At 42.2% G+C, this 19,380-nt stretch overlaps 1 protein-coding gene across 1 annotated transcript in view; it reads left to right on the forward strand.

Annotated features, from left to right (window-relative positions):
* LOC120937405 (solute carrier family 22 member 3-like) overlaps nt 1-19,380 on the forward strand; it is a 276,944-nt gene that overhangs the window by 217,984 nt on the left and 39,580 nt on the right. The window contains exon 5 of the mRNA XM_040350603.1: nt 2,344-2,461. Within this exon, the coding sequence (XP_040206537.1) occupies nt 2,344-2,461 (118 nt within the window). The remainder of the gene's footprint in view (nt 1-2,343; nt 2,462-19,380) is intronic.

Consider the following 19,380-nt stretch of genomic DNA (forward strand, 5'->3'; position numbering starts at 1 on the left):
TATCGTGTGCCTTCAAAGCCCAAACCACTAGTTTTCATTCCAATGACCCTAGAACAATAATAAAGGGGAACTCTTCCAATGGAGACACTAGTTCTGGTGACCCTGTTGGCACCCTTGGATTCCCTCAGTTTGGAGGGTTTTTTTTCCCCCATTTCCTGTTTCGGCTATGGAACAAGACCTGAAGAGAAATCTCCCCAATGGGACATAGATTGCAAAAACTGACAGAAGGTAAAACCCTCCCTTACTCTGTCCAAAATGAAAATTTTGCCTTTAGTTTATAATGACTGCCTAATTGATACCTGATCACAGATTTCATGTATGCTACCTGCTAAATGTTTCCCTCTTTTCTTGCATACCCTTTTTCAAATAGTTTGCGACCTGAAAACACTTAAAGAAAAACTAAACCCATTGATTTAAAGAGTAACTCCACTTTTGTTGTGGAAAAAACATTCCCCTCTGGGTGACCTATGTACATTACAAGGATTTTAACAAACATTGTTGCAGATTCCTACCTTTTTGTTATTCTGAAAAAATCCCTGTGTGTTTGTCTGTGTCCATTTTTCGAAAGTGAATCTATTGAGAGTGGTTTCATAATTATCAATTAGCTGCTTAACCTGCAGGGCGCAAATGAGGAAAGCTGCTGGGCCTGCTTCCCTTTAGACGGGATTTCCTATTGGGAGTATCTCACCAAAAATGAAATTTTTGTTGCAGGGGATACTGGAAATTAGTCTGGTATATTAGGGCAGTCTTCTGGGAAAATCAGTAAGCCAATAACACAAGCAGGAAAGTGTAGTTACCCTTTAACAGTTTTAAAAAAAACAATAACATTCCCGGGATGTGCCAAGATGGCAGATTTAGTTCCACCTTAAGTAGTAGATCTTTAGAAGTTAAGGTGGTATTGAATCCAAAAACAAACATAGTAAATTTCAGCATACCAATTCAGATGTGGTGGCGGCATTCGTTTTTTTTCTTTCTTTTTTGTTTAAAAAAAAATAGGCCTAAAAAAAACGAATGCAGCAGACACTACATCTACATTAGTTAGCTGTAATACACTTTTTGTTTTTGTTTTTAATACCTACCACATTACGTGATCATTAAATCACTCTTCACCTCTCCAGGGCTGCTTCTCCTTCAGTAGAGGTTCATCTCATCCTTTTTCTTTTTCTCTAATAAATACTTTGATTGTTTAATCCATGGGTAGAAAGCTAGACAAACGTCACTGAAGAGTGCCAAGTAAATAACAGGACAATTTCCATTTATGCCAAAAAAGAGACAGAAGCTAAAAAAAAAAGAAAAAGTGCAGAAATAGTATCTCTACCTACTGATAAATTACAGTATTGCAGCCTCATTTCATATTAGTAGAAAAAAGTTCAAGTTTAGGGAGCCAGTGTAGAGTAGTAGCAAAATGCAAATAAGTGCAACCAAATGTTAAGATGTACTCCCTTTTCTTTGGGGGTAGGGGGTCTGCGCATGTGTATGATACTTATTTGCCCTGCTGTCACTGATAACTGCTTCGTATCTGGTCACATGCCAATTAAATAGTGCACATTAACTGCACAGCAACTTTTAACTCCTGTCTGATATATTGTTTGAGAAATAGACAATTAATAGTGACTTCCATAATTTTATATTATGACTTCAATGAAGATGAGGTCATATTTTAGGAGCCTGTTTAGAAATGGCTATTTAGCTTATTTATTTCATAACAGGTAATATATGAAATGAGTGTTGAATGTTTGATCCAAAGTTTAAATCCATCATCAATTCATGTTATAATGTAATATAAATAGTGTATCAAATCAAAAATTACGCAGTAACAGTCATAGCAGGTTATTGCTTATATTGTTGCTTCAGTTCAAACCTGCCAACGTTTTACACTTCAGAAATTCAGTCTTGCCAAGAGCAGGACCTGATGGTTCAGTTTTCTTGTTTGGGCTAAGCCATGCCTTTGGCACCAAATCTGCTCATCCACTGTCTCACTGTCCAGTGTGAGTGGCAGATATTGGGGATCAGGCAGGGGTTATGTAGTTAATGGCTAACAGGTTTGTTTGAAATCTAGAATGCCAAGCAAGAGTCATATGTTTTTCATCATTCTGCTCATTGCAGAATTGCATTCAATCTAGAATGATATCACAGACAAATAGTATTGGGGCAGTGGTATATTGTGTGCTGCTTTACAAAATAGATTGTTTTACACTGTTGTATTGCTTTTTAAACCCTGCCTTCTCATATATGTACATATTTCGATCATGAAATGTATATGCTAACAAAATAAAATGCAACTGCCAGTTTCAGTGTGTATTGTATGTAGGCTTTAAATGTTTTCTGTTTTAATATCTACAGGTTTATCCCAGAATCCCCGCGCTGGCTGTTAATACGTAAAAAAAAAGACAAGGCTGTGCGCATCATTAGTGAAATTGCGAAGCACAATGGGAGATATCTTACTCCAAATTATTGCCAGGTGATCCATTTTCATTGGTTAAAGTAACTATTCTATCCTTACTACAGGTTACAGGGTGGTCTGTGTGAAGCATGACATGCAGCTAAACCTTCCTATCCTCCAATAAACAGGCCCCTGGTGGTCAACCTGAAAATTAGGGGCCTCAAGTGTGGCACCCGACAATTTCAGAGGGCTGCATAATAGCATCTCGTTAAGTTAGGCAGCCAGTTCAAAATTAATGGGCTATAATGCACCTAAAATCCTGCAGCGTATCGCAATCCACACTGAAGAAGTTGGAGTAAAATTATCCCCAGCATTTGCGGCATTGGTGTCAGTGAGTGCAATAATAACCCTCAACATTTGTTTTTGGACACAATGATAACTGCCAGCAATTGGTGCCAGTGGATGTAACAGCCCCCGCACTGGTGTCAGTGGATGCAATAACCCCCAACACTAGTGTCAGTGGCCACAAAGGATGGTGTCAGTAGAGCAGTGGACAGTGTCAATAGTTTTTTTATTTTTAAGGTATTTTTTTTTATTTAACCTTGTTGGGGGCCTTTGGTAACCTATGGGGGGGGGGGGGGTCTAAACAGACACACGAAGTCTCATTTACCCCAGGCCCTTTTCTGTGTAGCCCCAGTGTCAGAGAAGCTAGTAGACCAGACTGTGTGACTGCACAGAGGAGACAAAAAACGCATTTAGGTGAAAATATAATCATTTATTAAGATAAGTGAACAACACCAAAACCAATAAACAGTGACCCAAAAATAACTATAGACAATATGTACAAAAATGGGAGATACCAGAATCGTAGTAAAAGCCAGGCTGAGGTCATACACAAGGGGATATAAGCAGGTGGGTAAGGATGGAAAACCAACAGGAACAGGGAGGGGATGGATGGAAAAGCTGCAGAGTAGGGATCCAAAGTAATCAGGTAACAGGAGGACAGGTATCTGTGGTAATCAGGGGACAGGTACACGATGGGCTCGGGATTGGGTCGGATCAGGTCAGGTAAGATGCAGGCTCAAAGTCAGGATTGCAGGCTCAAGGTCAGGGAGATAGATACCAAGGCGAGGTGTGCTTGTACTCGCCGGGTATAAATAGGGATGTCAATGATTGGCTTCAAGTCAAACCTGAGCGCAGAAAGAGCAGTACGCTCCACACTACCAGGATCCATCCGCTGGTGGAGACCAGTACTGCGTCCCAAAGATGATATAACACCAGCAGGGAGAAGTTCCCCTGACAGTTCCAAACTACCAGGAGACACCTGCTGGTGGACCACAGTACTGCAAGCCAAATAATAATAAATATTACCAGCGGATGGAACCTTTCCTGACACCCAGCTGACCTGCAGATGAATAAACAGGAGACATAAGCTTATTTTTATTCATAACTGAAACACTGTTTATTCAGACAAGGAAGGGGATGGTAAATGGCATACTTACTGGCCTCTTGCCCAATCTCCATCCTGAGTAGATCCACCACAGCAAGCGGTGGGAGAGGAGGGAAGCCCACAGCTCTGCGGGCGGATGAGGGGGGCCAGGGGAGAACACAGGGATTCCGAGGAGAGAGGAGGGGTGATTGGTGCCAGGGGGGAAGGGGGTTATTACAAGGACTCCCTGTATGGCTATCCATTAAAGCGGAGTTCCGGCCACAATTGCACTTTTTAAATATAAATACCCCTGTAATACACAAGCTTAATGTATTCTAGTAAAGTTAGTCTGTAAACTAAGGTCCGTTTTGTTAGGTTGTTACAGAATTTAGACACTTTATAAAATAGAAATTGACTGGGGCCATCTTAAGTGTGGGCATCATGAAGCCAGACTGTATGACTTCCTGGATTTCAGCCTTGCAAATCTCGCACATGCTCAGTGCTGCACAAGCAGTGTCAGATCAGGTTTCAGCACCTGTGCTGTCCAAGTCACATGATTCTTTGAGACTGGGGAGTGCACAGACTCCTGGAAAGTTACACCCACTACATTCCCAGGAGTCTGTGCGGTGAAGCTTAAGCACCTAGGTGCAGGAAGTGGGAAGATTAACTATTCTGCCTAGCAACAACACTTTGAAGGCATCTAAAAAAAAAAAAAAAAATTTCCGTAAAGGACTAATGACATTTTTTTAAAACTACTGATGTAATGTTATATTTATGGGTGGAACTCCACTTTAAATAGCTGACAGCTGTGGAAGAGAGAGGAGAAGCTGGCTTTCAGCTGCTGCACAGAGGGATCACCCCCAACTGTCAGAGTCCCCTTGCTGTGGGTGTTTTCTTTGTGTTTTGGCATAGTTCACCTGTGGAGTGGTGTGGGAAACTGCAGCAGTGTTGCGGATTTGCTCACAGCTTTGCACCGCAGGTGTCAGCTGCAGGGAAGTGTGAATGGGCCACATAGAAAAGCATTGTCATCTTTGCTCCAGAGCTTAGTTAATGAGGAGAAGCTATACTGACTTCCATCATTCAATTGTGCAAGCAAAAATGCATTTTTTTTTATTTCCTAGCATGTGATTGAGTGTGCAGAGTGAAGCCCTTGCACCTGCACTGGCAAAGGACAGTCTTTTTGCCTTTAGTAAATCATTCCCCACATGTACTTGTGATTAGATCTTTAACTGTTATGACTGCACAAATGAATCAACAAACTAACCTGAACCCCTAAGCAACTGATATAAAATTTTCAGGAAATGGTAAATATGTGTACTTGTGTAGTATAGTCTTAAACACTGCCTGCACCCTAACTACTTCCTAACAATCAACGTTTATTGTAAAGACCATTAAAATTGTGACTGGTTACATGTAGAATTTATTTTTATTTTAAAGTGTAAGTGGCTGGTCGGCAAACACGCTGGCAACAATTTGACAGAGCCCCAATACTAACTTCTCATTACCGGCATACACAGAATGGATGGCATGCTTCTTATCTCTTAGAGGAATTGAGTGGTCTGCAGAGTCCAAAGTGTACACAAGTACAGCAAAACAGAGTTAAAGGATAAGTTCACCTTTCATAACAAGTTACACCTATATTCAGGGTGTAACATGTTATGAATGCACTGTCCCCGATCCCCACTGTGACAGCAAACCGTGAATCATCTCCCCACGTCCGCGTCACTCATTCACAGTCCTCTGTGCATTGAAAACTACAAGGTCTGCCAGTGTTTCCGGCAGCTTTCAATGAACTACCACGGTGCTGTGGTAGTTCATTGAGTCTTTCTGTCCAAATGTATCGGCTTCCTCATATGAGGTACGAGCAAGCTGATTCATTGACAGATCTGCAGGAGGCTTGCATGGCACCAGCAATCTGCTGATCGCTGATGCAATGCTTTGCAAAAAAATAATAAAAGCACATTTTCTGACAGACTCCATGGCAGCATACGTGTGGGTTACCCCCGTCTCCTCTCCAATCCTATAGGACCCCACTCCTATAAATTTTTGCTCAGAGCCAAAGGCCACATTCCTTTTTTGTACTCCTCTTGGACCCTGTGTGTTTTGAATCTTACCTTCGCTCAGGTGAGAACATTTACGGCCAAGACCCAGTGGTTCAGCATGTGAGCCATATCCGGAAGATGGTGAGGAGATGCGTCCATTGTCAATGTCAGTTCCAACAGTCCTCGGCTCTCAGCGGGGTGTAAAATTGCATATGAATGCAGCGCCATAAAGAGCCAAAGCCCAGCAATTTGGCTGGATAGCCCTGCTATAAGCAGGTGGCCATGAAATGGCCAGGATGGATGCAGCAGTCTCCCTACATCAGGCAGAGGTCATGTGAGTAGGATCATTTACATTTGCCCTTTTGCTCCATGGCAGCTGTTTTTGTGATTAAATACATCTGCATTCCAAGCTACTGCACTCTCTTCTGGCCCAGTGTCTATGGGTTACTCAGTGCACAGGGACTCAGCGCATGTGCACTGTGGGTGGAGGTGGCATCTTTACGGTGAAATTTTTTTATCAGCTCTCTGTACTGTTGATATTGAGATTTCCCTGTGGGCAGTTTTCAGCAGTTTCCTTAAATGCTGTGTGCAGTCATCACAGGTATATAGCTCTGCATTAATACCCTGTTGTGCTTCCTTGATCCGTCTATGGTTCTATCACCGGTGCAGGTTGGCTGACTGTGCAGTTCCACACTACGGATGTGTCACCGCTCCCCCTTGTGGCCAGCCCTTGTGTAGCAGCTATGAGAGGGCATGTTTACCCTTTCCTCACTTGCCTGGGCACTTTTTGGGTATTTTAAACCTTTCCTTTCTTCCCTATTTTGTTTTTTTGTGAGTCCCTCTAGATCAGCTCAACAATACACAGAGCGACATGATAAAGGCCTCATTAGGTCATAGGATCAACATTCTTCTTCCAGATCTAGATTATAAGTCACTGTCAGGGCCTAGGCATCACAGGAGAATATCTGAATGCTCCTCTAGGCACCGCACCTATAACCATGTCAGCTGTTCAAAGGAGGGAGCACCCGGTGGAATGCAGGACTCAGGTTCCAGAGGGCAAGTCCCTGTGTGAGCCATGCTATGCCCAGGCGGTTGGAGAAAGGGATTGTGATAAACAGCAAATGGAATCTGTGGTGAGGAGCATGGTGCAGGAATGCCTTAAAGAGTGGGGTACAAGCCACATTCAAAGTCCGACAGCTGTTATGGCATGTTCTCCCACTAAGGACTGCCAGGAAGAACTGGAACTGTCCCAATCAATCTATCCATCTATGAAGACCTCACATAGCGAGGCTGAGGGAGTTGAGATCACTTTGCCCTGTGACGCCTTTGGTCAATTAAGAGGGCATTAAAATGGGTAGAGCCTCTAGAGTCTCCTGCAAAGCAAAAGGAAGTTCTTTAAGCACCTTTAGAGTGAGCGTTTTATTTTTCCCATTCCTAACTAAGCTAAGGGACATCATTTTGGATGAATGGAGCAATAGACCTCCATTCTGAGCAAGATGGCCAAGCTCTATCCATTCTGGGATAAAGATGTGAAGCATCTAAAGGCTGCCTTTCTAGTTGTAGCGTCCTTGATGAGGCTAGCAAAGCGTGTGTCACTCTTCATTTGGAATATGCAGTGAAGGGCCTGTAAGTTGGCCTTAGCTCTCACGACCATGTTTAAAGAGATCAAAATGTGGAAGGAGAGCATTTTTTTTTTAGATGAAGCAGCCAGAAACTCAGTAGTTCAGGAGCCAGAGCTTTCATCAGTTTTCCATGATGAGGCTTCTTCAATTTACACCATGTGCACAGTGGCACGGGTTATTCTCTCATCAGTTATGTCTGTGGCTTGCTGATCCCACCTCTAACTGGCATGGTGTAAGCTTCATCTTTTGGCAACAAGCTGGATAACACCATAGCCAGGGCCATGAGGCAAGTCAGGGTTTTGTTGCCTCAGGACCAATGCCTGCTAGGCTAGAAGACAAAGTTCAGAGCGTGCAAGGGTCGCATGCTTTTACAGACCAGGTTGGGATTTTAGAAAGAGCTGGTGAAGAGGCCAGATATCCCTTCAGAAGTCTGCTAAAAACTCAACCTCAGGTAGCCGAGAAACTACTGAGTTTGAGCCTCAATCTCAAAATATTGGACCGTCAAAGTGGTCTCTTCAGGACACACATGGACCTTCAGAAGTCCTCCTCATCTCAGATTCGTTTTCACGGATTTGCCTCACTCCAAGGAAAAAAAGCATGTACTCTTATATTATGTAAAGTCACTGGTGTCACAAAGTGCTGCTGTGCCCCTCTTTATGGTCATGATGAAGAAAGGCTTGCAGAGGCTGGTTATAGACCTCATGCACCTAAAACATTTTTCATCAAAAAGGAGATGTTCAAGATGGAGACATTGTCCCCTATTCATAGGGGTCCAGCCAGGCGACTGGCTCATTTCCATAGATTAAAGATGCTTACTTTCATGTGCCACTTGTAGTAGGTTTCCACAAGTTCCTTTGGTTCGCTGTAGGTCAAGACTAGGGATGAGCTTCGAGTTCAAGTTGACTCGAACATTGCCTGTTTGCTGTTCGCCGAACAATTTGGGGTGTTCGCAGCAAATTCGAAAAGCCACGGAAAACCCTGTAAAAGTCTATGGGAGAAATCGAAGTCATAAAAAGTGTTTGGGGACCTGGGTCCTGCCCCAGGGGACATGTATCAATGCAAAAAAAAGTTTTAAAAAACAGAATTTTTTTCGGGAGCAGTGATATTAATAATGCTTAAAGTGAAACAATAAAAGTGAAATATGTTAAATTTCGTACCTGGGGGGTGTATAGTATTCCTGTAAAGCAGCACACGTTTCCCATGCTTAGAACTGTCTCTGCACAAAGTGTAATTTTTGAAGGAAAAAAAGTAATTTAAAATCACTCGTGGCTATAATGAATTGTCGGCTCCCGGCAATACAGAGAAAAGTCATTCATAAAAAGACCGGAGACCGAGAGTGGATTACCACCGCTGGAATCTTTATTTATTTATTTTTTCCAACGGTGCAAACCGAACAGGGGGGTGTTCGGCTCATCCCTAGTCAAGACCATCTCCAGCCCACTTTTCTACTATTCTGGCTTTCAACATTGTCTTGCGTGTTTTTCAAAGTCTTATTGACTGTTATAGTTTTTATCAAAACACCTGCATCGCTACTTGGATGACCTTCTACTGTCCCGAGACAGAGGGCAGCTGCTGGAGCACAGAGCTCAGGTCTTTTTCAATGCTCCTTGATTTTGCCTGGCTGCTGAATCTGGAAAGGAACCACCTGGAGCCCACTCAGTCTCTTGGGTACCTTGGGCTCAGTTAGATATAATGAAGAACACTATTGCTTTGCTTCTGGATCCCGGTGACCTGGAACAGAATACTCCTGGCCCTGTCTTATTCCTATCTGTGAGCCTCTCATGCCGTGTACACACGATCGGTTTATCCAATGAAAACATTCCGATGGACTGTTTTCATAGGACAAACCGATCGTGTGTGGGCCCCATCGGTCTTTTTTCCATCATTGTAAAAAAAATAGAACAAGTGTTAAAATTTTTCCTATGGATAAAAAAACTATAGTAAATTCCGATCGTCTGTGTGGAACTGCATCGGAGAAAAAAAATCCACGCATACTCAGAATCAAGTCGACGCATGCTCGGAAGCATTGAACTTCATTTTTTTTGGGCTCCTTGTAGTGTTTTACGTCACCACGTTTTGGCACGGTTCGAATTTAGTCTGATAGTGTGATATTGCACATATTGCTATTGCAATAAATGCAATAGCTTTCATTTTAAATTTAGACCAGTAGTATGGGTCAGGAATCATGTGTGGCAGGGATAGATTTTTCCATAAAGGAACATGTAGAGAGATAGTCACCAAAGTCAGTGATTCCCAACGAAGGCATGTTCTCCAGGATTTAATAGTTCTTTGAGGGACTAAAGGGTACAGAGCTTTCAAATCACGATACAAAAAAAAGTGCCTTCTGAGAGTGTAAAATAGCCGCTTCTAACAGAGGAGTTATAAATGTCTGGCTGGAGCCGCCAATGAGTTGACAGCAGTTGGATGGCAAAAAAATATTTGTAAAGATCTGTCATAGCAAATACACCCTTTAGAGCTGGACTAATCAGAATAGAAAATGTTGTAATGCAGTGTTTGGGTACCCTGCAGCAAGGAGGTAAACAGCTGAGAGATCTGGTTAAAAAAGATTAGGGATCCAGTTTAGAGAAATGCAGACTAAGTACATTTGGGCAAAACTTTCTTTTTAATTAGGTTGATTCAATCAAGGAGGAATTCCTTGTAGATTGCTCCACACCTATGGCTTTGTCTTGACTTCCTGTAGTACAGACAACAAATTCAATGTAACATAATTCCCAGCATTATGAGACATTACAACTTCAAGACAGTAAATTTGTTCACCTATGGTAATTGTAAGTCAGGGATGCCAAAGGTTATCTTATTTCCCTGAATATCTTGCAGCAAAGTAAATGAGTTTGCTGGGCAGGCAGTCAGTGCAATGCATAAGATATATATATTTTTTGTTTAATTTCTCTTTATTAAGTATTCCAATTCCATATAACATTTAACACTTAAGATTTTATTGACACTTACAAACACCTCCTTAATCACTTTCTTTACTGAATGGTGATTTCTTCGATTCCAAAAAAAATAAAAAAATTGAAAAAATGCATATGTATAACTAGGCATTTTGCTCCCCTGTGCACACCATTTGCAAATATCACATCCTTCGCTAAACCTTTTTTTAACCAAGTTTCAGCTATTTTTTATTGTACCATGTCTCCTTTTGAATGCCTTATTTACCCAAAACAATGGCATTCCTGGAAAATTTAGCACTAGCAATTATTTTTTTCCAAACATGATTTTGTGCTCCTGCCTTCTCTGTGCCCAAGTCAGCTTCCTGTACAGCAATTTGCTACAATTTAATTTGCTTTTCTCCTCACACTGATTCGTTTACAGTCAATTTGTTTTCTTTACAGTAGGGATTAGTCCATTGCTTTCATTGACCATATTACCTAGTCACTTTAGCCTGCATAGCAATAACTTTCGACCAAAGCTTCAAAATTAAGCCTTAGGGTTTTTTTATGCTATTCCAGTTAGTCAACTAGTAACATTATTCGAGAACTATTTTTTTTTCCAAATTATTTAATTCTTATTTTATAAATCAGCAAATTCCAACTGTGTAGAACATTACAGTAAGGCAAATACAATAATGGCAGTTTATCAAGCACGCAGTGAACCCTCCTGGCGGTTACCGTGTTTAACAAATGGCACATAGAATGAATGTGGTAACAATAGGTCATCACAAAGATCTGGAGTTCAAGGAGTAACAGCCGAGGAAAGAACCCCGAAATCCAACAGGTGATGTGGGAAACCGCTAAACATTTTTACTAATCTCCAAGGCCAACCCAGTAGAGTAGCTTACAAGGAGATAAAGAAAAGAAAACACACAAACAGAAGGGGAAAAGGAAAAGGTGGGGGGGGTGTAAAATAAGGAAAAGCAGGAGGATAGAGAAGAAGAAAAAATAATAATAATACTAAAAATATTTTTTATATATATATATATAGGCAATCATATAGTTAACTTTTTGTGGGACTCACCGCAAGAAGAGATTTCCGCTCTTCGGAATATTTGAGCATGTTCCATAAAGTCCAAGTTTTGGAGTAAACCTCCCATTTGTGCTGGTGTGTCAGCACAAGGTCTGTTCTTCTACCTTATGTAGCCAAAGACCAAGGGACAGAGTTTGCAAATCTCTCTATCTCAAAGAGATATAGGACTTTGCAGCATTTCAATAACTATATTGTAGGGGGTTCATGGCTTTTGCCAAGGAAGGATTGGAGCTAAAATCCAATTTTCCTATAGAGAAAAAAGTTATCTTGTCAGTTATTACTGTTTTTTATATTTTTCACTAACCTGCCATGCATCGACTAAAGTTAAAGACATACTAACATTTGACAACAAATATCTTCTAGTACAACTAAAAATGTGCTAATATACAGTGTAGAGGTTCCCTTCCATTTCCCTACACAAAATGTTTATTAATTTAAGGTCATCACAGAGTACAAGGGGGGCACTCTTTACATAGGGAGGAAAATAGATGTAAGCTCCCAATACGGAAAGGTTTCTTCACAATAAGAGCTGTGAAAATGGGGAATAGACTCCTACAAGGGCTGATTCTGTCCAGCATAGTAGATTGCTTTAAAAAAATATTCCTAAATGTGCATAATATAACTGGAGACTAACATTTATTGGTAAAGTTGATCCAGTGAGGATCTAATTGGCTTAGGAAGGAATTTCCCCCCCCCCCCCCCCCCCCCCCGCTGGAACAAATTGAATCATGCTTTGCTGTTTTTTTTTTTTTTTGCCTTCCTTTGGATAAACTGTGGGTATAGGATTGTGTATATAAGATTGTATGATTTTTTCCCCCTTTTATTGATTGGACTGGATGTACTTGTGTCTTTTTTCAGCCAGATTGACTATGCAACTATGTAAAACTGAGCCCGTGGTGTTGTTGCCAAAAACACTTGGTCATTTTTATATGGGTAATGCAGAAGTAATCTTTCACTGATCTGACCTGTAAAATCAGAATAGTCGCTACAATTGACTGTAGTATGCAAACCATTGAGGTTTGACCTGTTTTGATAATAATGTTTAGTGGTCTTGTATATATCTTTATTATGGTCAGGACTGCTCAGGAAAACAGTTACAACCTTGCCAAGTGCCCCCATAGCAAGCCGCTTTCTGTGGGGGCACTTGTGATTGACAGCAGTGGTAGCCTGTGGCTTATGCTGCTGCATCTCAGCCAATCACTAGGGAGAGGCCTGGGAGAGCCTCGGGTCTTGTGCACATCGCTGGATTGAAAAAGGACTTAGGTAATTATTGGGGGGGACTGAGAGGGGAGCTGCACACTGAAGGTAAAAAAAACCTTCAGCCTTTACATCCACTTTAAACATCCTGTTCTACCTACCTGTGCTGCACTAAAATCCATATTTTTAAGTATAGTTTTCTTCTGTGAACCACAGAGCACTTTACTCCTATATCTTAGAGAAGAGGTAGACGTGTTTGTAGTCTTAACACCTATGTGTCTTGGAGTGACAATGCTGTTACTCAATAAATATGGTCAGGTATGTGAAATTTAAGGAAAAAATACATCACTTTTTCTTTTAGTTTTGGATAGAATGGAGATAGATGAGAACTCTTGTCAGGTTTTATATGCATGTTATATGCACCCATGTATTTATGCAGCCATGTATACAGAGTTATCATAATTGTACATTACAGGACACAGGCAATTTCATCATGTAACATGGTTTATACGCGTGTACCTTCAGGTGATTGTACATTGGCAAGCTTTTGAGAACACGGTTTCCCTTATAATCCCTACCATTTCACTCCATGAGTCCTCAGTTTTTTGCTACTGTTTGAAAGTAAAAAAACTGTTCTCCTTCATAAACCCTCACTGTCTTCTACACACAGACATAGTGTTTCCAGGATGTTGCAGCCTCTATAGAACTTTGGGAATTTTACCCAGACCCAACACCGTGGGGATGGCCTGTAATGTTCCTTTAGACACTGGATACTGCGTGGGGAACTTACCTTGGCAAATGGTGAAACATGTTAGCTGCAGGATGCTATACAGTTACAGGGCTTTGGTCCATCATAATGAAACCCAGTCCCAGAGGACCCATTCAGAGATATACCCCTTGTGAAGGGCAATTCCTAGACTTTAAATATATAGTCCAGCATCTTAGAAAGGTAAGGCAGGGTCACCCTGTATTTTTGATAGTTGCTGTTTAAAATGGGACTATTTTGGAATGTGTTCATTTCACAGTGTAAACATTTCAAACTTGATGCTAAAATTCAACCACTCAGAGCTTAGTTTCATGTTGAAACTAGTTCACATCGCACTACTAGTTGCTCACTTTGGCCCAGAGCTCTTATAAAGTACTCAGCTGCTTCCTCCTGCTCTTCTGCCACGAGGATTTATTGCAGGGTGACCTACTCCTGGTTTTTCCCATACTCCTCCTGGACCTGGGCTCGCTTACCCTATCTCCCACACTGTACTTTGTGAATATCCCATGGGGAATACCCTCACTTGTAGAGATTGCAGAGATAAGGTAAACATTTTCTCTACTGAAGGCCTGTGCAACACTTAAACTCAGTGATGATGCATCTCTTGCACTGGAACAAGACGCAGTTCTATTTTAAGTAAGCAACAAGTGACATAAGCTGGATTTTCTGCATCCATGTCACAATTCCTCAGACAAATTATGGACCTAATTCAGCCATCTTTGTCCAAAGCTTAGAAATACACTGCCTCTTCTTTTACTCTGAACAGGAGGCAGACTCTGATATGCTGGTCCTAGAGGACACCAAGTCATAGAGGAATTATGAGAATAAGAAGGCAATGTTCGAGGAAGCTGTAGAAAAATTCTCTCCCCCACATTGTCACTATATTGAAGAGGGAGCTTCACACAATATGCTTGCCAATGTTAAAAGCTAATTGCCTCTGCAAAAGCATAGTGCAGGTTGACGCTTATCCATCTCACCATGTCCCTTTGGGCACAAAGACCTATCAAAACTTGCAAAACATAGACTGCATATTCTCTTCATGAACAGGAAATAACGACTGGGCCAGTTCTGAATAGATTTTTATGCACCTAAAACGATTTTCCCAAACCCTACCCAGTGGAAAAAAGGTGCACAAAAATGGGCTAGACCTGTGCCTAGCCCAAACTAACATCTCGCTGTACTTATTGAAGATGCTCCTTTTTAAGATTCTGTTGACAGAAAAATTTGGGATGCTTTTAAAAGCTCACTGTAACCTGGCAGGCCCAGCCCTGAAGCCAGCTCTTGCTGCTATTACTGTGTGTCAAACTACAGCTAAGTGGACTAGGACAATGAATAACCGACATGACCCTCTTTTTTAGGATAGTGAAGTTTGCATAGCAATATTGACTGCCTTCTGCTCTTTTCTGTGTCGATGCCCTGGAACAAGTCATAAAGCAAATTTACAAAATGGCCCTAATCTCCATTCATGTGCACAATATTCCCTGACTAAAGGCTTGGACAGCTGAAGCTGCCTGTAAGATGCCTCTCGCACATGCCCTTCCAAGGAAGATGTCTGTCTGGTGAGGCACATAACCAATTCATTAAGGGGGGTCACGAGTTGAAAAGGTATTTTTTATTATTATTTTTTTTTTTTACTTCCCGTCTTTTCATGCTCAACATGAGATACAAAAGGAATCCCACAATGAGATTTGCTAAGAGTTCTGGGCCTAAAGTTGGCCTCCTTCGGGGCAGTACCTTTCATGGAAATACAGTGCCTTGCAAAAGTATCCCCCCCCCCTTGACTTTTTACCTATTTTGTTACATTACAGCCTTTAGTTCAATGTTTTTTTTAATCTGAATTATATGTGATGGATCAGAACACAATATTTTAAGTTGGTGAAGTAAAATTAGAAATAAAAAAAATTATAATTGGCATGTGTGTATGTATTCTCCCCCTTTGTTATGAAGCCCATAAAAAGTTCTGGTGCAACCAATTACATTCAGAAGTCACATAATTTGTGAAATGATGTCCACCTGTGTGCAATCTAAGTGTCACATGATCTGTCATTACGTATACAGTGGAACCTCGGATTGCGAGTAATGCGCTTAACGAGCGTTTCGCAATATAAGCAATTGAAAAAAAAATTCTAACTCGGTTTGTGAGCGTTGTCTCGAAACATGAGTAGGATTCAAGCCTCTGCGGTGTGCGGTACCGCATTTGGCCAGAGGCGTCGGGGCACCGGAGCCGTTCAGAAATACTTGTAAACACTTGGAAATAATCCGTTCCCAAGTGTTTCCAAGGATTTCCGAATGCAGCCGAATGGTCTCCGAGTCTCTCCGGCACCCCCCCCCACCTTGGGCCACATGCGGTATTGCATGAAAAAATGTATACCCAAAAAAATGACACCTTTTGGCATAAGAACGTATAAACAAACAGATGCCCCTTTTAAAGTGAACAAATCACTGAACTGTGTAAAATTATAAAATAAAGAATAAGGCGCTATACATGTTTGTGTAAAAAACTAGCGCAAAGAAAACACTGCATCAAACTTAAATGTGCACATTAATGAAAAATATTCCATGATTGGCTCTTCCTGAAGAAGGGGTCAAACAGCTCTGGTGAGTGGCCATCTTTGGTGTTGGGATTTATTCACTTATGGACCTTATGCTTGCTTATTTTTCATTAATGGGCACATTTAAGTTTGATGCAGTTTTTTCGTTGTGCTAGTTTTTTTACACAAACATGTATAGCGCCTTATTCTTTATTTTATAATTTTATGCGGTATTGCATGCCATAGAAGTCAATGTGGAAGAATTATTTTTGTTTCCATTGAGGAAACTTGCTTTGATATGCGAGTGCTTTGGATTACAATCATTCTCCTGGAATGGATTATGCTCGTTCCACTGTACAAAACTTTTTTGAAAGGCCCCAGAGGCTGCAACACCTAATCAAGAGGCAACACTAAACAAACACTGCCATGAAGACAATAAACTCTCCAAACAATTAAGGGACAATGTTGTTGAGAAGTACAAGTCAGGGTTAGGTTATAAAAAATATCAAAATCTTTGATGATCCCTAGGAGCAACATCATCTATCATAACCAAATGGAAAGAACATGGCACAATAGCAAACCTGCCAAGAGACGGGCACACACCAAAACTCACGGACCAGGCAAGGAGGGCATTAATCAGAGAGGCAGCACAGAGACCTAAGGTAACCCTGAAGGAGCTGCAGAGTTCCACAGCAGAGACTGGAGTGTATGTACTGTAAGGGATTAGCTTGGTAGCGGGGGTGTGTGACCCTCTGGATTGGTTCACTACACACGGAACTATACAGAAAGGCAGTCGAAGATGGTTGAAAACAAAGATTTTGGTTTATTCTTCCATCTTGCTGGAAACAAGTGCAAGCATCAAAACAGCATAAACAAAATCAAACATAAAATAAATCCTGGCCACTTGGGGTGTCTACCTTCACCACACAGGAACCTATCTAGGGAGTCTGGCACAGCCTAGTGCTGGGCAGACACTGCTGGTCCTACAGCAGAAAACAATAGTCTCTTTTTGATTTTTACCACACAGAAAAATCAACAGCACCTCACCTCTTCAGAAGTATTTCTGCTACTGCTCTCATTCACTGAGAAAGCCTCAGGATGCAGCAATCAGTAGTAATCCTCTGGATTACTTATAGAGGCCTTAATTGCCTCATTCTGAACAGCTAAAGTTTTCCAATGCCTTTAAACCTTTCTGGCTACCTTTCTGGCAGAAATGTATCTCCCCTCTGTGACAACACCCACAGATTTACCTGACTTCCTGTCACATACCCCCCCCCTCTTGTTTCAACCCTAGGGTTGGGACACAGGTTGCCAGGCAGGCATGCACTCGGGACAACCAATCTTTTTTTTCGGGTGCGCTTCCAGGTAAGTCCTACCCTGACTCTCCATGGGATCCCACTTTTTTGATATGGAGAACCTGTTCCCAATACTTTGCCTGATGGGGAACCACCTTTTCCCTCAGCGACACCAGATTTTCCCATTACAACAGGGTTTTTTGGTTTAACAACTTGTCTGAGGCAACTAAACCCTTGTTGTAGAAACCAACTCCGGATACTTTAATTTGTACCTTTGTGCCACTGACAGGAAAAATCTCTGCTATTGCCATGTCCATTTCGGTCCCTTCCTTCATGTGAAGTCTAGTGGGTGAGGCAGTGTCCGTGCCCTCTACTGACCAACGCTCAGCCGCACTTTGGACTGCATCAGCAGAAATTTTCCTAGTCACTGCATCAGGCGGAGAGACTTCTGATGTTTTCAAACGTTCTCCTGAGCGCCTTCCATCCAAACTGGTAACTGGAAGCACCCTCTCAGAGAACCTTGAGACCATCTGCCACACTGCTAACAAATTTGGTACCAACCAGTTCCTCTTGTGATTAACATTAAGAATAGCCTGTACAACTTGGCTCCACCTACTGGTACTACGTAGTACCACCTTGTCCGACCACGGTGGAGACACCCAAGTGTACCGCAAATGCGCTTTTTGGACTTCAAGCATTTTCAACAACACATTAGTCATCTTAATGCGACCTGCATCTACATACCAGACCCTTCTAGGGACTTTTCCGTTATCAATGACGTGGAGGGGCTCATCCACTGAAGCTGGAAAGGTAGAGACATTTTCAACAACCTCCACCTTACTGGCGGTATCGCGAGCCTGGTGCTCAACTGAAGCGACATCAGATGTACGTCTCACTTTTATCCCTTCTACCACAGCATCAGTGAGCCGCTGCAGGTCATAAGTCACATTGCCATTTTTGCGCTCACTTTTTTTCAGCGGTTGGGCTGTGGATAACACAACTGCCATGCATGCGCCCTTAACCGGTCCTTCTGACTGGAGGGGATCAATCTCTGCAGGGGCCAACACGCCCTTGGTCACTGGCCACCCTGCAGTCCCTCCGTTGGGCATAGCAGGTGTTATGTCCACATCTGTGTTATGTAACCTAGCCTTATCCAGCATGGCTAGAAATTGTTTGGCCCAGCTGTCCCAGTCAGTGGTACTTCCCTGATAGGCATTCTGCAGCGCTGCATCACCTATTCCAAGAGGCACCAAAGGAGTCTGGGACTCATTACCCAATACAGTACATTTGTCATCTCTATATGCATCATATTGTACAAGCACAGTTTCATTTATGTCACATTGGGACGATGCTTCGCCACAAACCGCAGGGTGTAACACACTATTTTGACCAGATTGTTCTGGTGGCGCTACCATCACATCCCGCTTTACACTACTAGCTTTTACAGGATGAATACATTTTTCACCAAATTGGTCACATTCTCATTGTGTGGTGCAGTCCCTCCTTGTTCCCCCAGAGCGGTCCTGGACAACCTCCAGTTCCAACACAGGGGGATCCCGGGAGGTTTCCATGGACAACCCTGCAGCTCTGCCTCTGGCAGTCACGGAAGATATCCTACTCCCATCCTTTTTAGTAAACATATCACCAATATTATTCTCAAATATGACATTTCCAGAAATACATTTCTCAACATTTAGAGGATCATCATGACACTTAGACATAGCTGCAGCTATTGTGGATGGTCCCTTACCCACTTGAGCAGCTCTACCGCTGACCTGGGAAACCCTCTGCTCCAACACTGTGGGCTTCTGGGAGGTTTCCCTGGGCAACCCCATAGTACCTGTCTCTGTCACTAGGGAACATGGTATACGGATTTCTTTGGTCACCCCTAGTACATTTCTTCCAGCACTCTGCTGGATTCCACCAGGTACATACAGAGTCCCCATGTCCTTTATCGTCTTTAGTCCTGCTGACAGTTGGGCTTTACCCTGTGCCTCCCCCCTACTCTGGGTAGCACAGTGTAGCAAGTCCACCTGTACTGCGGATCTCCCCACAGAAAACACTTCAGCTTCATTGGGTTCTGTCTCCATAAACTGCAACAGTCTTACTAATTCCTGTAGCCGTTGTC

This window comes from Rana temporaria, chromosome 4 (genome assembly GCF_905171775.1).
Source record: "Rana temporaria chromosome 4, aRanTem1.1, whole genome shotgun sequence".
Lineage (NCBI taxonomy): Eukaryota > Metazoa > Chordata > Amphibia > Anura > Ranidae > Rana > Rana temporaria.